At 44.9% G+C, this 21468-nt stretch overlaps 1 protein-coding gene across 1 annotated transcript in view; it reads left to right on the top strand.

The window, feature by feature from the left end:
* CABIN1 (calcineurin binding protein 1) overlaps positions 1-21468 on the top strand; it is a 94073-nt gene that overhangs the window by 50126 nt on the left and 22479 nt on the right. The window contains exons 29-30 of the mRNA XM_015408948.1: positions 1793-1906; positions 19099-19262. Coding sequence (XP_015264434.1) covers positions 1793-1906; positions 19099-19262 — 278 coding nt within the window. The remainder of the gene's footprint in view (positions 1-1792; positions 1907-19098; positions 19263-21468) is intronic.

Here is a 21468-nt window from a genome sequence, read left to right on the forward strand (position 1 = left end):
GCTCAGTAAAGACAGAATTGTGTGGAGGAGATGGCATAAGTGGAGATCTCATCATGCCTTAAGGAGGCCGGGGGGGGGGGGAATGTTCATCCGTGTGCAATTTGCACCAAAAATAAAATCACATTTTGAATCTTTTCTTTGGTGCCTGGAAGAGTCAGATCCTGCATTCTAGATTAATCATGTGAATGAAGCCCTTTTGTTTGTTATACTTTGCATCACTCATTTTACAAAAAAGAATAGTCTGAATAAACTGAACTCAGAATACCAGAGTATGAAGGATTAAAATAAGATGTACTTTAACTGTTAGGTTATTTACTGGCATTTCAGTATAAACCAGTGCACAAAGTATTATGAGTGCTGAGTGGATATCTGGTCATGTCCAGTCCATTTTACCAGAGATCTTCAAGAGCACAATCCTCTATGCAATAATCCATTGTATCACATACCACATATATAAGGATCAGCAGGCTGTTATGTGCTGGATTGTTGTATACAGAGAATGATCTTGAAAACCTTTATTGAAATGGGTTAGACTTGACTGGAGGTCAGTTGAGCACTTGTGATGTTTTTGTGTTTAGACCTGTGTACTGAACATTTGATGCAATTTGTGTTAAATTTCCTTTCATGTTAAATAAACTGATAGCAAGCTACATCTTGCTGTAGTCCTTTGCACTTAGCTGAATTTTTGTTCTGTGTAATTTATTCTGTTCCTGTTAGTCTTGGGGAGAGAAAGTTGCTTTTCCAGATATTGGAAGCTCCAGTTTGTGATCAGGGGAAATTTTTCTCCCCAACCCCCACCCTTCCATGCTTCAGAGACCTCATTACACACTTTCTAGTAACTGCTAGGTCAAAAGGGCCAGGCGCCTGGTTTGAAAAGAGCAGAGATGTCTAGGAAACTAAAATCCACTCACTACCACATACAGTGCTTTGTGTGCAACATCTTGGAAATCCACACACACAGTTTGGAAGGCACTGTATGTATTGACATAACTTAGTTTTATAGACCTTATGCTTCCAAATTCTGAGAGGATTAAGTTTCTATTGGGAGTCTTGTGTTGTGTTCTTGAGGATGTAGCATATATAGCTTATTGCTTTCATCTCTTTTGTGGAAGCTCTGCCAACCAATAGAAATAAAAATACTATTTAAGAATTCAAAATAACTGAGATGAAAAGTTTGGGCACTATAGAGACAAGGCTGTTGAGGATGGGTAGGGACTGATGGTATTGGTAACATTATTTTAATTGTAAACAGCCTTAAGCAGGACTCTTGCAAAGCAGATAGCCTTTTGTGTGCATGAAAATGTGGAGTTGGAGTGCTAAAATGCTGCTAAGGTTAGTGATGTTTATGCTCCCTACTTGTTGCAGGGCAGTGGTCCAGACACTGAGTGCCTTCTGGCCAGTTTGGAGAAAGTTTTCAGAAGTAAGGGTGGGCAGAGGTACAGTGTTTCTTAGTAACTTCCTTCGCTGTGTAAGAGTCTGGGTTAAGAGACTTCTGTGCAGGCTGACATAAAATGTTAAAACATGGCATTGCTCTTCTCACTGAAACAGCTCCTGTGACATTCACAAATATTCCAATTGCTAAAGAAGGAAGGGTTCAGTCGTAGGGTAATGACCGGTATTATACCTGATCCTAGAAGAAAAGTTTCACAAGAGGCCTAGGAACAGGAATGCAGAGTGGTGAGAAGCAATACCAGATAGGGGGAATCCCTGAAGGAAAAAGGAGGCAAGCAGCCATCATACAGAACATTTTCTCCCTCTCCAGCTCATGATTATTATACTTTGCCCTATATAGAATCTTCAGTGGGCTCGAGATGTGTTACTAGGCAGCAGTATCCCATGGCAGCAACTGAAGCACATGCCAGCACAGGGTCTCTTCTGTGAGAGGAACAAGACCAATTTCTTCAATGTAAGTTATGCATTCTATGTCTGAAACATGTCTTTTCTGACCCTTTACTACACATTTCCTTCTCATCTGAAGAGTTTGCTGAAGGACTGGGAGGCCAGCAAAGGCTCTCTGTTTAAAAAGCCAAGGCTGAGTTCTATTTGTGATATAGAAAAATGTTTGCTTTACATCCTAAGGGGAGAAACGTGACAGAATTTCTTTCTTGTACCATGTTGAGAACTCTGGGGGGGAGGAAATGAGTCTTGCAAAAGGCTCTGACATCTATCATCTATCCAGTTCCCTGGCTAGTGCTGAAACCATAATTCAGCAGTCAAGCCTGTTGGCTGCCAGTGAGCCAGTTTCCTTCCAAACCGAGTTCCACATGAATCTCACCACAGACTTGACCAATTTTAACAATTCTGTAGGAGGCAGAAGCTGAAAGCAGCCCCAAAACACTGCCTTCTCCCAAGCGTACAATGTGAGCTGATGGCTGACTGCTGGGACTTGGGCAAGAGACTGTGTCTTCAGCTTCCCAGACAGCCTCTGTGGTTGAGGGAGGTGGGGGTAGGCCTAATAGGTTTGTCTGACCTCTGAAACTGAGTGCTCACTGGGGGATGGGATTAACATGTACAGTTGGAGCAGCCAGAGGATGGACCTTGGGACCTTACAGGATTCTCCCTAGAACCCCTGGTTTGAGGTTTTGATGGACTTTGAGCAGAGAATGGCAATGGGGCTTCTATCCTCTTTTTTGCCCATCACTTGGCCTTCCCATCCATTTGCTCCACCAGCCAGCCCTGACCTGGATAGCCCAGGCAAGCCCAATCTCGGAAGCTAAGCAGGGCCAACCCTGGCAAGTATTTGGATGGGAGACCTCCAGAGAATACCAGGGGCGGGAGGCAGAGGCAGGCTATCGTGCCACTTCTGTGAACGTCCTCCATGCCCCAGTAGGAGTCGCCAGAGATCACCATGACTTCTAGGCACGGGCGCACACACAAACACACACAAATGCATTTGCCTGTACTCCCTTTACCCCATGGTGCCAGGCACTGCATATAGCTGGGAGTTCCACCTGCTGTGGCTGTCAGGAACACCACCTGCACACGCTTCCCTGACAGTGCCAGCTAGCACATGCAGGCAAGAGCAGGAGAGGCAAAACACTTGAGCGTGGGTGGGGAAAGGGTACATGGGCAGGAAGTGGGGAGGTTGGCCCTATCAGAAGGCCATAGGCCCTGACAGCTACCCCACGTCTGGGTATGCTGATTTGCCCCTGCTGTCTTTCCCAGCAGCTGTTAGCTACAGTGGTTAGTAGGATGACCTCTGGAAACTTCAGAAGCAGGATGTAAAGGTGATTGTTAGCACCAGCGTCTGCTTCTCAGCAGGGGTTGTGGCAAGAACCTAAATGTATCCTTGCTTAGCTTCACCAAGATTGCTGGAACATGTTTTCTGCAACCCTATCCTGAAACCACAGAGGATAAAACAGTTTTAAACACCATTTTCTTCCACTGTGAAGTGTGCTTAAGTTGCCCTCCTAATGAAAACTGCATAGCTGTTTCACTTGTAGCTGATCTGATTTTACACAAACTGACAAGCATTGTGAGGGCCAAGGGATAACGGACCCCTTTGAGCAAGCCACTCTTCCAGGCATGTGAAATCATGCATATTTTTTGTGCGATGTATTATGAAATGTTAATGAGACGCAGTGCATAAAATAGGTGTGTTGTAGCTTCTGTCCACTGTTCAACTGTACTGCAATGCTGTCCATAGGGCATTGTGTTCTGTTGCCCCATTTGCTGAGCCTGTTGTGCTCTGCTGTCTTCAAGTTAAACCTTGCCACAGATTGCTTCCAGCACCGTAAAACCACCTCCTCTTAATTCTCAGAAAAGGAAACCTGAGTATATTATTTCCTTGAAAACCTGTAGGTGGCTATCCTGAGTACGTGCCCTAAAAGAAGAGAGAAACCCGCTGTGGCATCGTAGACACTGCCTTGTTTATTATACTGAGAGTAGTATCATGTCTAGAAGCAATGTTGTGAGCTCCTTTCGGGTACAGCACGTGGAATGAGTGGCTAAACCTTCCTCCTGTGACCCAGGAATGTTGTCTGATTGCATTACTGTGGGTGGTTGTCTCCATTTTTCTGGCAAAGGGAAACCATAGTAAAGCATAGACAGCTTGAATGCCTGCTGCTACAGCACACGGGAACTGGAAGATCTGCTGATTTATGTTTGTAATAAATTGATGGTATATTATAAATGCTTTGGGACTTGGGTGGACCACCCTCCCCCTTGCTGCTCAGCTCATCTTGGCATTCCATGCCCGCAGTCTTAGTCAGGTTCATTGGGGGGGGGGGGATGTCTTTTTTAAAAAAAATCTCTCCTGTTTTGTGAGAGGATTGGGAGGGGGGAATACACCTCTCATAGTCCTTGGGTGATGGTGATGCAATTTAATTAGACCAGAGGGAAGGTTTTTCCTCTGACCCTCAAAGTGCCTGCAGCCCTTTAATGTTCATAGCATTCTCGGGTGGGGACTATTAGAATGATGGGATGTGTACTGTGTGCCATACATCCCCTCAAATCTAATTTCCCACTCCAGCAACACTATAAGCTCTTGCTGGTTTAGGAGCCCCCTAAGTATGTCAGAATTCCTTCCTTGGCGGCAGGTGGCCCTGTATAATTGCTTTCCTGCTAGGTACTCAACACTCAGCTTCAGTATTAGAAAGAAAAAGCTAGAAGTCTGCGAGTATAGAAAGGGGGAGCAATTTGGTTTCTGTAAGCAATAGGGCTTAAGCAAGCTACTTTTGGCATTCCTCCCCCCCCCCCCATACCATGTCTGACAAAGTATGCTTACATTTTGTGGGTCTGGGGAGCAAAATACAAAACCTCTGGCTTGGTGGCACAGGGTGCCTGCTTTACTACAAGACAGAGCCATAATGAATAACAGCTCAGAAAGCAACAGCACTAGAATTTTCTATTTTTCAAAAACTGCTTCTTTTTAGAACTAGCAAAGTTATGTAGAAACAGAACTAGTTGCTCTTGGCTTTTCGAAACAGTGCTTGCTTTACGTGTCTGATTTTCATAAAGGTAACTGTCTCTAAGGGGTCAGCAGGTGAAAGTGCAGAATAGCTACCTGGGGCATCTTCCTGCAAACGGTACTGTCCAAAGCACCACAGCTTGGTGGACTTTAGGATGGGAGCGACAGGACAGCTCCCTGCGAGTGTCATTGTTTCCCCGGGCTCCGAAATGTAGCTTGCAGCGAAACAGACGCCCCAAGAGTTCCTGTCCTCCTCGCCGGCGGGATGCGACCAAGCCCCCCTGTGCTGGGGTTCGCGCGCCAAAGCGGGCGCGCAGGGCTACCGAAACTGGCGCGGCCGGATGGCTTCCGAGGCAACGCTAGACCGCGGAGCAGGGGCCCGGTGAGCCTGACGGCCCCGTGGCACCAGCCTGCATCCGTGGCGGGGCCCGGCTGCGCTCTGTTCGGCGGCAGCGGCGGCGGCTGCTGCAAGCGCGGGGGCGGCAGCGGAGAGCCACGTGACGGGCGCCGCCTTGCCCGCCGAGAAGAGAGCGAGGGCGGCCCGGCGGCGATGGCGATGGGCGGCCTGGCGGCTGGGAGCCCCCTGGCACGCCGCCTCCTCCCCCTCCGCTCCCCCTGCCGCCGCCGCGGGGACATCGCGGGGGGGACGCAGATGGCGGCGGTGGCGGAGGACAGCGGCCGGGAACAAGGCGGCGATGGTGAGCGAGTGAGCGCGGGCGGTTCGGCGGCGGCAGCTGGTCTTGGCGCGAGCCCCGACGAGCCTCCGCCGGGCCGGGGCCACCTCCGAGTTTCCTCCTTTCCGGGCGTGTTTATTAGCCCCCAGACTCAACGCGCAGGCCCGACTGGTGGGAGCAGTGCCCCCCTGTATCGCGTGGTCTAGCTGGGGGCGGTGCCTCCAGCCCACCCCGAAGCGCCCCTCCCCGCCAAGTTAGCGCCGGGAAAGCGGTAGTCGCGGCGGTCGAGAAGGGGGCCAAGAGTTAACGTGGAGGAAGGCAACCTGCCCGAGTTGCTAGGCGATCAGGCCCCCCCCCCTTCCCCCGTTGACATGACACGGGCTTTTCCTGCACGAAAACAAAAGGCCCTTTACTCCCTCGCGTACGGGGGAAAGACCTGAAAGGCTCCCACAACAGCTCTATCGCAGTACACAGGCATTTTAATTTACGAGGGTTGTAAAATGCTTTTCTTCCTCAATAGTCTGTTGGGCTTCCCAGGGTTTTGCTGTAGTTAAACAGAAATGAAATCCAAAAATAAAAACCACATAATGCCCCTTATTAGTATTCATTGTCGTCTGTTGTTGCCACAGATGACAGCAGTGTCAGGTTTGCTGTGCTTTGCATTTGGGAAACACTGGACAGCAGTGTTTCTGTGAGAAGAAATAAGCCAGAGTCAGTCCTCCTACCCTAACTGGGCAGAATTCATTTCAGCCATTGGCCTCTTGCATTTTGTTGCCCCCGTTTTAGAAAGAGCTAAGAAAGATGTACAACCCCCACCCCCATTTTCAGAAAAACCCTGTGAGGTAGGTAAGGATGGAAGTGACTCACCAAAACTCAGAGCTGGATTTATGTGTAGGCTCCAGTTTAGGGCCTCAGGTTATGAGAGGGCTCTAAATATTACCCAAAAATCCTACAAAAATGACTATGTTACCAATTTTTGGTAATGCTGTTGAGTCTCTTAGACATGACATAATAAAGGACCTCAGTATATCTTAATGCGGCTTTGACCAAAGTAACCCAGCAAGCTTAATGGAAGACATGGATTTGAATCCATGTCTCCCACACCCTAGTCTGATATTCTACCCATTACTCTACACTGGTGCTCTACAGCAGCTTAAATGCTCCATTGGAAGAAGTTTGTTGATAATCAACTCCTGACTCATGAGTCCAGCAGTATTGCTTAACCTGCTATGACAATAAGTATCCTGCTATTAATATTTGTATGTACACAGCTATTTTATCCTCTTTTGTCTTTAACTGTAATGGATGGATGGTTAATTTTGAGCTTTATTAGCCCATTCTTAAGCACATGAAAGGAGCTGCAGTGGCTCAAGTGGTTAAGATGCTGAACTGCAGGCTGTGGAAGGTCAGTAGTTCAGCAGTTAGAGACCCGGGTTACCGCATGACAGAGTGAGCTCCCGTCTCTAGTTCCAGCTCCTGCCAACCTAGCAGTTCGAAAGCAAGAAATTGCAAGTAGATAAATAGGTACCGCTTTGGTGGGAAGGTAACAGTGTTCCGTGCACCTTGGTGTTTAGTCATGCTGGCCACATGACCACGGAAACGTCTTCGGACAGCGCTGGCTCTTCGGCTTTGAAACGGAGATGAGCACCGCAACCCTAGAGTCGGACTCGACTGGCTTTTGAGCAAGGGGACCTTTACCTTTACCTTTTTAAGCACATGAAAGTAGTAGTCTCACAGAATTTATTTACTAGATTTTTTTAGCCACCACTCACCCAAACTTACAACATGTGTCAACTTACAACATCAATAAGGTAAAAATAATGTAAAAACAAATAACAAATATAAACTAAAATATTAAAATATGTGGCTATCACTATACCACTATTTAAAACAGCCCGAACATGTGGTTATCCTCCAAAGGCCAACCTAAACAATTCAGCTTTGCATGCCTTGCAGAAAGTAACTAAACAAGTCCAGCAGGGCATAGGTGTCATCCAAGGGTATTCCACAGTGTAGGGGCCACAACTGAGAACACCCTTCCCGTGTGACACCTAACTGAGCTATCCTGCAGCCAGGCACCTGCAAAAGGCCCCTAGATGATGACAAGGGAACATGGGGGGTTGTAACAGGAGAGGCAGTCCCATAGGTATGGGGGTCCCAAACTGTTAAGGGCTTTAACAGTTTGGTGTAGTGGTTAAGTGCATAGACTCTAATCTGGGAGAACCGGGTTTGATTCCCCACTCCTCCACTTGCACCTGCTGGATGACCTTGGCCAAGCCATAGCTCTGGCACAGCTGTTCTTGAAAAAGAACAGTTTCTGTCAGAGCTCTCTCAGCCCCACCTACCTCACAGGGTGTCTGTTGTGGGGAGGGGAAGGGAAAGGCGTTTGTAAGCCACTCTGAGACTCCTTTGGGTAGTGAAGGGCGGGGGTATAAATCCAGTCTCTCCTCTCCTCTTCTTAACACCAACACCTTGAATTGGATCTGGGGACTTCAGTGCTTAGGTCTGCAACCTGAAACTTCCAGTAAAAAGTTCAATGCCATTGGGGGGAAGCAGATTCTGCAAGTCAAGTCTGGTGAAGATGCCTCTGGTGGGGAAGAGGGAGGGTACAATCTGTGTTTGTGTGGAAAGACTTTATGTCTCCTGTCTGTCAAGAGAGGTCAGGCTGCCCAGTACAGGGGGCAAGTTTGGCCGAATCAGGATTCACTTGCACCAACCCTGTCAGTATCCTCTCAAGTAGCACTGGTTCGCCCATAGCAGTGAGGGGTGCTGTCCACTTGAATGAAAAAAGTGACCCACTGCGTCAAGAGCAGGGAGAAGTAGGCTTTACCTCCATGCACAGCAATTTGTTTTTTCATTGACTGGATGAAATGTGGCTGTTTGTATCAAGAATAGGACTTCTAAACAGAAGTTGTATATGTGCATTACATTGCAACCTTCCTAAATGTTGTATTCCTGCTAAATTCCGGCTGGAGGCTTGTGGATTATACTTCGTGAAGTACAAGAAATAGCAGCTGGTTAGTTAGAGAATAGCTGGATAAATGTCAGTTTAGGTCATGACTGAGAGATGAAATTGTAGTTGTAAATATTTCTTTGTTCAAAAGCCGGAATGTGTAGACCACTCTTAAGCTGTGTTTCTGGTTTTGAATCTACAGTGGGAGAGAGGTTCATGAAATAACTGTCAAGAGCAATGCTCCCTCTAAGCTGTGGAGTCTTGTGAGCAAAAATTCTACTTTGTGAGCTACTGGCATTAAAGTTGTGAGCAAGCGATTTGCCTACTGCATAAATTAGTTTGCTCTGGAGCTATCCTTCCTGAGCTAAGACAAAAATGTGTGAGCCAGAGGCTAAAAAGCTGTGAGCTAGCTTACACTAACTTAGCTTAGAGGGAACACTGGTCCAGAGATGTGAGATGATAAAGTTCCTGCTTGCTTGTTGCATCTATCTTGAGCAAAACTTCATACCACATCTCCCCCCTTGAGTAATAGACAGTAACTTCAGTGTAATAAGCAGCAGGAACCAAGGACCACAGTCCATACCCACATAGAAAGCGACAATTGTCCCTGGACACTTCAATTATAAATAAGAAACCAGCACACACACTAATAAGGTTTAGACTGTGCAGAAAGTAGATGTGATGTGTAGGCTCTCTGATGTAGCCTTGTTGGGTTTTGCAGACACCAGGGAAACAGAAAATTGCATCTAACTTGGTGTTCTTACCAGTGGTACTGGGAGAAACTTGTGCTTATCACAGCCACAGCATCCATTACAATGCAAACACAAGATTTTCCATTAAATTGTCTCTCTGGAATGATGTAGAGAGGGAACTAAATCTGGCTTTTTTTCTTACCTGAAGATGAAATACTGATAATGTCTTCTGCTGAGCTACAAATTAAAGGAACACTCTGTTTTGCAGCAAAAAAGGATACCAAGCCCTGTGGCGCTTTAAAGGCTGACTGATAAAGGCTGACTGATTTATTATATCAAGAACTCCCTTAGAGGTACAATGAAGAAAAGCCGAAGGACAGCAGAGGTCCCAGGTGCAGAGCTATGGAGCAATGCTTTGGCTCCATTGAGGGAAATACAGCCCAAGCATACTGTATCCTTACTAGTTGTTCTACTAGTAGGATCGGCAATGCAGGAGACAGACAGACCCTTGATCCCAGGCAAGCTCCAGAATCAGATAACTTTTGGTGCAGCCCCAGCCCTTTTCTTTGCCATTCCAGGCTGTGCCCATTGGGAACCAGACAAGTTGCAATATGGCATCCGCACCATATCCCCCTGTGCTCTCAAGAATGGATGATGCAGGTTTACAGAACACTGTGAGCCTTCCCATCTCCAATGTTTGTGAAACGGCCTAGTCATGTGAGTCTTCAGTCCCTGGGAGTTCCCTTTCTGACCTCGCCTGTTACCACCTCCAATCAGATGACTATAGAGGGTGGTAGGGGAAGAGAGAGACAGAGATTGAGCACCAAGAGAACTCCTCCTCCCAGATCCTCCTCCTCCTCCAAAAGCTTGTTGCCCCCGCCCTGTAAAAGACGCTTTCTGAGGCAAAAGGGAGCCAGATGCTTGGCAGTGCCCCCTTCTGCGGCTTCTGATGACAAGAGATCTTGTTCTCTGATTACAGAGGGAGAGAGATGGGTGAGTAAGGATGGCGATATGGGGGAGCACCAGAGGGGCATCTAGAGGCTTTCCTGGTTCAGGCTCAGACTTGAAGGAACTAAAGGGTCTCTGAGTGCAGTTTCTGACAAGGAGGTAGGGGAGTGGTCAGGAGAAGATGCAGCTTTACAGGAAAATTCCTCTAAGCTTTTCTAACCTGAGCATTTCCAGAGACTTTTGCAAAAGGTGATTTCCGACTTAAACTACCAGACAGACGCTTCTGAGACTCCTAGATTGTCAGTTTCTGCTGCCTGGATTTCAGACGGGTTCAAAAGACTGACCAAGGGTTCTTCAGAACAAAACTGAAGACCAGTGGCACCTTCCATTTGTCTCTCTCCAGATTTTTTGACAATGTTTTATAAACCGAAATGGACATTCTTGGGAATGGTGCTTTGTTAAAAGGCATAGCAAAAAAAAATTGTGCTTTTCCAGACTGTACCATGGAGGATCTCAAGGTTCCCTTGGTAGATGCACCTGTAGTTGCCTTTCACTCAGAAACAGTTTTGTCCATGCTCTAAAGGACTCAGTGGATAGATGAGAGATCGCGAGGGCGGGATGTAAATCAAATAAATCAAATTAAATCAAATCAAAAAAATGAAGTGACTCTTTAAAAAATCTCACAAAGCTTCTCCCTGTCCATCAGAGCTTCAGCAGTTCTCTCCAGATTCACTAGGTCCATTGTGGTTTGTGTTAACAATTTTTTACAGGATTTGGACAGCTGAATTTATAGCCAAGTCTTAACAAGCTAAACTCCCAGCCAATTCCTTGGCAGTCATTCTGAAACGACTAATTCACCTCTTCAATTGAAAGCTGATGACAGGCCACGAGTCTCGCAGTTTCTTGCAACTCTAAGCGTCTCTGACAGCATCAGCACTGCAAGGGTGTGGGTGAGCTAGGTGGGCTGGGAGTGTCTTCTGAAGACTTGTTTAGTGCTTCAGAGCTACAAGGGGTTGGCTTGGTTTCAGCTGTAGGCTGTGACTCCTGATCAGCCTGATCTCTTGTTGTTCTCCTTCTGGCTCAGAGCCAGCTGTAGCCTGTTCAATTACCGGCTGAGGGCTAGCAGGAAGCTCTTCATTGGAGAAATCTGAGCCATCATTCAGCACAGATTGACTAATGACAGATTAAAACACTGGAAAGTAGACCCTTTGTCCAAGTTTAACTTATTTGCAGAAAAGTTCACAGGTGGACTACTCTTTGGAGAATGTGCACTGAATAAAGTGCTGGTGGAAACCAAAGACAAAAAGAAAGCCATGCCCTTTTTTGGCTTCAGGCCAAAAGGGCAAGGATTCTAGGGCAAAGCATTTCCATTTCTTGCATAGCTACAAACCCAACACGCAAGGCCAAAATGAAGGATTTTAGAGGCTCCTGTTCCTTTGGCTACCACTTCAGATTCAAACAAAGGCAGTTTCTGGCCAGCAGACAAGACAGAGGCCAACTAAATAAGAAGTTTACTGCCTATCAAATAGAGGGCAGACTCCAGTCATTCGCGCACATCCAGAACACTGCAACCATAATCAGTGGGTACTCTCTTTAATCACCCAGGGATACAAGATAGAATTTATCTCCCCTCCCCCCCATAGCTTATTTCATCTCCAGTACCAAAATTAGGACAAAGATACCACCTGCTGTTGGAAGATTTAAATAATCTGTTACAGATAAGAGCTATAGAACTAGTTCCCCCAGGTCAATGATTTAAAGGAGTTTATTCAGACCTGTTCTTGGTCCCGAAGAGTTCGGGGGAGTGGAGGGCGATTTTAAATTTAAAGGAGCTGAATCTCTGGTTCAAGAAATGAAAGTTCAGAATGGAATGTCTGTGTTCCATTTTACAGATCATTCAGCACAGGACAATTTTTCTTATGTCCTTGGACCTCAGAGAGGTCTACCTGCACAATGCCATTCACATCTCATCCAGGTAGTTTTTCTGGGTTTGTTCCAAGGTAAACATTTTTAATACAAAGCCCTACCTTTTGGCCATCAGTCATCTCCAAGGGTTTTTATCAAGGTTCTAGTTTACATTAATAGTCTGCTTGTGTCAACAGGGGTTCATGTCTACCCTTACTTAGATGATATACTGATCAGCGCCAAGGATGCAAAAACAGTGATCAGAGACACTAAATTCACAATGGATTTTCTTTAGGAACACAGATTACTGATCAATTTGCAAAAAAGCCATCTCACACCATCCAAAAACCTGATCCATTTGGGAGCAAGAATTCAGATGAAGTTAGCAAAAGTCTTTCTTTCCCCAAAAAAGCAGAGAAGGATTATGGAGGCAGTGAAGGAAATTCACATAATACAGACAGTGGATCTTGTGCATCTGTCTACAATCCTGGGTCTCATGATTTTTACTATAGATCTGATACCTTGGGCCCCGTTCCATTCCAGGCCACCACAATGGTTACTACTACCATATCAAAAGGACATAAGGGGAAGAAGACACAAACTGATAAAAATCAGCAATACTCTGAAGAAGTCTCTAAAATAGTGGATGTCACAGTCAACCTTGTCCAAGTGGATGACAGTTCCCCACCTGTTAGTGACAACGAATGCCAGCAAAAGAGGCTGGGGAATTCATTGCCTGGGTCAGCTGACACAAGGCAAGTGGAACCTTTCAGAGAAACTGGCTGGAACTTCAAGTGATCAGAGTGGCCTTGAAGGATTTCCATCATGCCCTACAGGGCAAGGTAGTGTTAGTCCTCACCAACAATACGATGGCAAAGGCACACATAAATCGACAAGGAGGCACCAAATCCCTATCATTTTTCAGGAAGTCCAGGCTGCTATTCAGCTGGGCAGAGAAGCTTTTAGTTGACCTAAAAGCAGAGCACCTAAAAGGAATAGCAAACCTAGAAGCAGACTGGCTGAGCAGGAAGAATATTGATCTAGGGGAATGGAGTCTGAATCAAAACATTTTTCTTCAAATAATAGCATGCTTTGGGACTCCAGTTATGGACCTGGCATCACAAATCAACAAAGTTCTCAGGTTTATGACAAGATTTTATGACCCCAGAGCAGAGGGGAGGACACTTTACTTCATCCATGGCCCAAAGGTCTCCTGTATGCCTTTCCTCCTTCCCCACTGATCAGCAAGTCATAAACAAGATAAAGAAAGTGAAGGCACTTTCCCTAACAGGACAGCTAATTTCAGGCTCACAGACTCTCTGTTTGTTTCCTATAGCAGTAATTTGCTAGGTTAAAAAGTCTCAAAATCAACTATTGCTTTGAGTCAAACTTTGCATTTGGAAGGCATATGAACTTCAGGGCTTGGTGGTCCCAAAGAACATTATGGCTCACTCCAGCAGAGCAGCAGCTACTATGACAGCTTTTTCTATGAGAGCCCCAGTGGAGGAGATTTGCAGAATGGCAGCATGGGCCGTGTTTTCAACTTTTGTTAAGCATTACAGAATTAATCCATTGGACTCAGCAGAAGCATTGTTTAGCAGAAGGGTGCTTCAGCATGTGTTAAACCTTAAGGGGGTCGCTCCTACCCATGGCAACAGCTTAGGTATATAACCAGTTTGGGTGACTTCCCCCATTGAAGAAAAACAAAACATTGATCCTATGTGAAGGTTTCTTCTCTACAGTGGTGTGAAGTCATCCACTTTTCCACCCTTACCAAAAAAAAAAAAGGAAAAGAAAAGAGAAAAGGAATAACTTTGGGGCTGGGCTTTTTATGACTGGAATTTCAGCCACGAGCCAAACCAGTAGAGCCTGGCAAAAAAATTGCATAGCCCTGCCTAGAGAAGAAACCTTCAGGTAGGTTCCGGTGTTTCATTTTCTATATGGTGCTTGCTGGCCCCCCAGGGAAAGCTGGTGTGATAAAACAGTATGCTGGATTAATGGACCCGTGGTCTGATCCAGTATGGCTCTTAGGTTCTCCAGGCCAGTCAGGACGCAGTGAGTTCTGACCCCTTGGAAGTGAAGAGTCCTGGTAGGCGGGCCCGTAGCTACAGTGGGGCATCTCGGGGCTAGGCCCCCTGACTTGCTGGCAAAGCCCCCTGACTCCACATCCAGCCCAGGGTGTCACAGCCTTCTTCCCCAGATTAATTTGATTAGTCAGTGCCCCCTAAGAAATTCAAATGCCCCCCGACTTAAAAATCCTGGCTACGGGCCTGCTGGTAGGGCGGGGGGAAGCCCTTCCTCCCCCCCCCCATCTACTTCAGCTGTGAAGGGGACACAACCTCTAATAGCTTAAAGTAACCTGGAATTTATTTATTTCCGTTCATATCCTGTGTGAAAATAGGCTCTGGATCCCCTGATACCCCATTCTTTCACACACACCCCATAGAGCACTGGGAGGGGGAGCTTAGAAACTTCCCTCCCTCCATTGTCTTGCTTAGGTAGAATCAGATGAGCCACCAGGTGCCATTTTTTCGTTTCCACCATTAATTTCTTTTTCAAGTGCTCAATTTGTGTATACTTCATTAAGAGTGTTCCACATATACTGGCTCTCAGAAGCTGCTGTAGCTTTTCTATGTTTTTCCCCCAAGGAATAGTCTTATGAGATGAGGGATACTGTCTGTCCTTGCTGTCTGATAGATTATCCCATTGGTGCAAGTGCTAATTCTGTGGCTGAGTCAGATCTTGCCACAGTTCTGATGTTGGTCACTTCTGACCAGACTCTGTTCTTTGCATATATCATAATATTCTTTAGATGTCATTCTAAGAAATTGTTCTTTCAGGCCTGAATAGCTATCACTGGCTCTTTAGTCAGTTTTTTTTTTCAATTTCTCTAGCTACGCCCAGTGTTATTTGTAATGAAACATCACTGGCTCTTTAGTCAGTTTTTTTCAATTTCTGTAGCTACGCCCAGTGTTATTTGTAATGAAAACAGGCAGTTTCTCTCTTCTGATTAGTGCCCCCCCCCCAGTGATACAATTCCCATGAATAAAAATAATCTGAAACAGATTGGTCTGGACTTCTGTCAGATTTTATTCATAAGAGATTTATTTGGAATATTAAGTAATGTCTGCACTGGTGCAATTTAGAGCATCTTTGCACTCACTGTAGATTTTGATATATTTGCTGCATTTATTTCAGAGGGTTTTTCCAGTGCGATCTCCTGTACTCATTTATTGTATGTTAATAACTATGCCGTTTGTATTTCTAATTGTACCATGGTGACAATGTTGTTTACCGCCATTATAGTTATTAATTCTTCAGCATATTTTGAGATGGAATACATGTGTCCTGGTTGTTTCTGTTGGTGTACCCCTTTCTCACCTCTCTTTTCATTTGTGAAACTGATGAAGCTTGTGCTTGTGTGATAGTAAATCAGCTCAGTCTCTTAACTTTGTAACACCTTGGGGTTCCAGCACTTAGTGTTTGTTGCCTAGCTTGTAGCTGTTCCAACTGACTTCTTGAATGCTTGGATGGTGGAAGAGCTGGCCTGAATTAATTGTGTCTTGCCAAGCTTAGCAGAGCCCATTAGCCTGCCCAGGGCTGAATCCTCACTCCCACGTTCTTGCAGCAAAAACGAGACATTTAACAAAGCTGTAGTTAGTTGTGCTATATTTTGCCTGTTGTGTCTCAAGTTTTGTAGAATGGATTGTTACTCTTCTCAGTGTGGCCAGAATACTGCATTTCTAAATCAGATTATAACATTAAGGCAAGGGTTTGTTAACATATTCAGAGGGTACTTTGCAGGCAATTCCATGTGTGTCTTGTGTGCATGCCCAGAGTAGTCCCTGACATGGCACCAATTGGAGAAGACGGTTTTCTTGGAGGTTTTTATATGTGTACATGTACCCATGGAGCACCAGCTCCAGGCCTGCTGTACAAAGAAGTTGTTCTTGTATCTACTGTGAAGTAACTTTATGCCTGCTCCTGAGCTGGGACAGGATGGTAGTTTTCTGTGTGTGTCATGTGCCATAAAGTCGCTTCTGGTGACCCAATGAATTAACAACCTCCAAAACATCCTATCATTGGCAGCCGCCTTGCTCAGGTCTTACAAGCTGAAATTGAATCTATCCATCTCACGTTGGGACTTCCTCTTTTCCTGCTGCTTTAAATTTTTCCTGGCATCATTGTCTTTTCCTGTGAGTCTTATCATGATGTTACCACAAGTGCGGTACTATCAGTTCAGTCCTTTCAGTTTCTAGGGAGAATTCCATCTTGATTTGATCTGAAACCCACTTATTTGTCTTTTTGGATCTTATTTGGCAGGCCACAGTATCTGTAAAACTCCAGTCCCACATTTCAAATGCAAAATTTTTCTTCTGTCAGCTTTCTTCACAGCTCCAACTTTCACATGCATACATAGTAATGGGGAATACCATGGCATGAATTACCTCGATCTTGGTTTCTTGGTAGTTCTCTATAGATATGGAAGGATATGCAAGGGTTAATTGGGACTTCCTTCTAGTCAAATGTGAGGATAGTGGATGCTACCCTGCACTACAGCTTTCTTATTTGGGGGGAAATATTGCAAAATTATGCCAGTTAAGTACAAACAGTAAGCCTGTTGTAACTGCACAAGCAAATAATGGGGGCATTTGGAAGAGATATTTCCACAACATTATTGCATGTTGCTTGCAACTGAGCTAGATGCAATATGCAATCGCCGTCCACCCAGCGGTTCGAAAACTTCAGCGAGTAGATAAAATGGGTACCACTCCTTAGAGAGGGTGGCCACACTAAACCCCCGCAGGGGAGGTGTTAGCCGGCGAATGGAATGTCCAGCTCATAAGCTCGGAAGCCTGATAAAAAGACCTCTTCGGCATTAAGAAGCCTGTAATGGGCCAATCCGGCCAGGCGGTGGCAGTGCAGCGCTACGATTCAAAACAGCCCAGGAAGAACCAACATCATCAAGCCAAGCCGAAAAGTGAATGCCTCCGGAACATGTCTGAAGCCTACAGCTGAACAAAAATCCCCATCGGCTGCAAAATGTGTGCGATTTAAAAGAATTCTATGTTGTTCTCCCTTACCCCTATGAAATTGTTAGTCCCTTGTGTGAAACCGTGTAACTGTAAATCGCTCAGAGCCAGCAGCTCTGCCGGATTGAGTGATCAATAAATTGAAAGATATTTTTATTATTATTATTATTATTGCATGGTCTGTTTGGGGAGGTTGTAATTGAGAGCAGAAGAGCAGGGGAAAGGGACAGTTTGAGATTGGAATTTGAGTGACAAACAGCTACAGGGAAAAATATGTTAAAGAACCTCCTCTGCCACTTTTCTGTTTCCAGTTGCAAGCCTACCCAAACTCATTTTTTTTCAGGCTACAAAAAAGGAACATTCAACTACGTGTCATGTCTAATTTGGCCCCAGATTAATTTTAAACAATAACAGCAGCAGATGGCCAGCAGCTGTCAGGTCTTAGACACAGAATTCTAAAAATCTACCCCGCTGTGCAAGGCTGCCAATTTGTTTCTGGGTCTAATTTATGATGCTGTTTCAGCCTTTAAAGACCTAAATGACCCGGGCTCAGAATATCTGAAGAAACACCATGTTCTGTGTGGTCGTACTTACAGAAACTAGGGCTGCGATCACACACACTAAATAATCAACTTTCAATTCACTTTAAATGCACTTTCGAATTGGATTTTGGCAGTTCACACAGTAATATCCAGTTGGAAAGTGCACTGAAAGTGGATTGAAAGTGGATTATTTAGTGTGTGTGATCGCAGCCTAGGTAATGGAGCCCCAGGACAAGGCCTTTTCAGTCCTGGCAAGCTACCCTGGAACTTCACTCCTTAAGAGCCTTGCTTGGTGCCAACTTTGCAAGCTTTTAGATGTCAGGAGAAGAAATGGTATCATCTTCCCAGGACTTTTAAATCCTCTCCCTTATGATGTTGTATCCCTTGTCACACTTTTGCCCCATTATTGTTTTAGAAGTCTTTCTGTGATTATATTCTGGCTTTTTAAAGATTTTTAAATCTTCCCAGTTTTTAAATAGTTTTTATTTGTTGTTTTACCATTATTTACAGCTGTATATTGTGTGTCATGTCGCAGATATATATAAGGAGAGCAGCAATACAAATATTATAATAAATAAAAAGGGGAAACTTGCAAACCCCATCCCTGACAACGTCCTTCATTCTCGTGAACACTTTTCTGTGTGTTGTGTTTACTTTTACTGGTTTAGTTCTTCAAACTGTTTCTGTTCCAACAGTGCTGCTACCTGTATTTTTAAGAAAAGAAAACCAATAGAAGTGTGGCCCTCCCCTAGAGCATTGGTACATAAGAACATAAGAGAAGCCAATGTTGGATCAGGCCAGTGGCCCATCCAGTCCAACACACTGTCACACAGTGGCCAAAAATACCAGGTGCCATCAGGAGGTCCACCAGAGGGGCCAGGACACTATAGAAGCCCTCCCACTCCCACCGCCTCCTTTGGCAGTGAATTCCATGTGAATTACACTTTGGGTGAAGAAGTACTTCCTTTTATCTGTTCTGACCCGACTGCTCAGCAATTTCATTGAGTGCCCACAAGTTCTTGTATTGTGAGCAAGGGCGAAAAGTACTTCTTTCTCTACCTGCTCTATCGTATGCATAATCTTATAAACCTTGATCATGTCACCCCTCATTCGTTGTTTCTCCAAGCTCTCCTTCATTGGTATATTGTATTGCTGGCACTGCATCAAAGCTATTGCAAGTGCCTTACAGATGGAAAAGCCCGTTTTGTCCTTTTAACTGTTATGTTTGGTGTTGATATGGATAGTTTGATTTGTGCCCAGACAGTGGTCTTTTTGCATGATGAAAGTGAAACATTTGACTTCAACACAGAAGTTCTGAGTAGATTCATTCGTCATATTTCGTAAACTGAAACTGTGGACAAGGAATAGATTTTGTCCCTCCCTGTTGTTCACATATCTGTTCTTTCTTTGAAGATGGTCACCTCCTTTTGGTTTCTGTGCAGGGAATTTGGCGCATCCCCGTGGATGAAATCGACCGCCCTGGTAGCTTTGCCTCTCACATGATCCGCTCCATCGTCCTTCTGCTGAATGTACTGTCACAGCTCAAGGATTATGGCACCCTGCTGAAAGTCTCATCTATGCTCCAGAGGACCCCCGACCAGGGAAAGTGAGAGCCTAGGGTTTTTGTTTGTTTTCATTTGATTTGCAAGGATGCGTGACTTCAGTGTCTTGTGGACTGTCCTTAAGCCCTTTCCTTTACAGGTGCTGCTGTCTTGAGACTTGATAATCTCTAATTTGATGATATAAAAAAGATTTGTGTCTTAAAAGGCTTGCTTTCTAAACTGGACAAAGAAGTCTTATCTAACTTCATTGCCAAACTTCCATCTTTCTGTTCATGGTACAAAAATAGTTGAAATCCTAGTGACATTGGTCAGCAGGTATACATTTTGGGGAAATGAAATTCTTTCTGGGGCATAAGAGAGGGGAGATTTGAGGCAAAGAAAGGAAGTTGAGTTGTGAGGCTGACTCTAGACCCATCAGCGCTTCTATGCAACTCTGTCATCATCTTGTAACCTTTGACGCCTCTTCCCCCTATATATAACAAATATTCATCAGAACCTTCTAAGTTGTTCCTGTCTAGCATCTCTACTTTGTGGTCTATTCAAACTAAACTGAGCAACACATTAAGTTTGGAAAACATTCATTTTGAACTCAAACTATAATGTTTGAGCCAGATGTAGAGTTTGTCCTGCAGATCAAAATGGGGATTAGGGCCAGCTCAGTTTGGCTTCCATTGGTAGTGTCACAACTAAACAGCCTTTTTGCTTGTTTCCCGTTAAGTATGTTGGATTGCAGTTTGAGATTCTGTGGAGTACATATGAAATAGTTGGTGCTAATCCTTGTTTGAATCCCATGACCGCTAGGTCTGCTAAAGGAGCTATGGAGAATGACTCTTGAAGACTGTTCTGTTTCTTTGTTGTTTATGGCTTCTTCCATCTTCAGAAAAGTTTCACATTTCTAAGCACGGTTCTAGCGTTTCTGTCCCTTACCTCAAGAGTACATTTTCAATCTTCTGTGCGCATCTCAAACAGGAGGGAAAGCACCTTCTTGCTTGGTTCTCTTCTGACTCCTGCAGTAGCAGCAGTGCAGGGGACATTTCTGGCTTTCCTTAGTAAGCTCTTTGCTTTGTTCCTGTTTTTAAACCTCTTCTAATAGGAGGTTTGTTTTATTTTTCAGATTTATTTAATTTGGGAGTCATTCTACATTATTACTTTCTCAGTCCCTTTGCTTACCAGAGTGCCTATGGCACAGTTTTTTTGTTTTAAGGTGTTGGGGTAAAATCTTGGATGAGGAGGATGTCGCCTTTACTTCTGTGAAGAGCAGCATGGCAGATTCTTGCTCACATTACCAAAGTTTACTAAACAGGCAAGATTGAACAGCATTTCCTGACCTTGTGCTTTGTTCTGTGAGAAGGTATTGGCTACCATCTCAGACCAACGCATGGAATTTCAAACCATGAGTACCACAGAAATTCCGAGAGCAGCACTCTACTTGTTTTAGGGTTCCATTGATGAATCTGGCTTCTATGCGTTCTGGATTCCAAGAGCTCAGTGGCCAAAGATTTCTAAGGCATTAATCCCATAAGGAATTGAATACAGGTGGTTTGCCTCAATTCCTTTGACCAATTCCTGTTACATAATTGGAACTGAGAAAGAGATAAAGAAGCATTGCATTGATGACTTCCCTCCAACTTTTTCTTCTGGTGGTATACTCTCTGTGAAGCCAGTTGTGGTTCCTGATTAATTCATTTCATTGTGCAAACTTCTGGCTGTTGACCCATCTGTATCTGTGCAATCAGAACAGAATGTGATAAGCTGCAAAAGCTTCTGCATTTGCTGAGGATACCTTCACTGTGACACCATTGTTTCAAAATGTACTGGTGAGAATTAATGACAAACATTTTTTCCTCCGTTGTTTGGTTGGAACTCCAGCCACCTCTTCTTCCCACTCTGTATTGGAGGAGTCTTTACCATTGTTGCCTAGAAACATGTAATTGACCCAGAAATCTACTCTCTTACAATTTCAGAATCAAGACCATAGAGATTGCAAGTTTGTGACTGATGAGGAAATTGGCTTCCTTTATTCTCCAAGATCAGTATCTAGGTGACATCCTGACTCACACTAGGGCAATTGTGAATATTAACCTTACTCATGAAACCCTTACCTTGACACTTTCCAGGTTGGCATGTACCCCTTATGAATGCCCCCAACAGTTCTAGGAGTTGCTCCAGGCTGCATCGCTCCAGCACCGCTGACATGATCTCCTTGTCCACAGGTCCAGTTGCTACACCAGCGAGAACCACAGCAATAGC

This window comes from Gekko japonicus, unplaced genomic scaffold (genome assembly GCF_001447785.1).
Source record: "Gekko japonicus isolate JY-2015 unplaced genomic scaffold, Gekko_japonicus_V1.1 scaffold19, whole genome shotgun sequence".
Lineage (NCBI taxonomy): Eukaryota > Metazoa > Chordata > Lepidosauria > Squamata > Gekkonidae > Gekko > Gekko japonicus.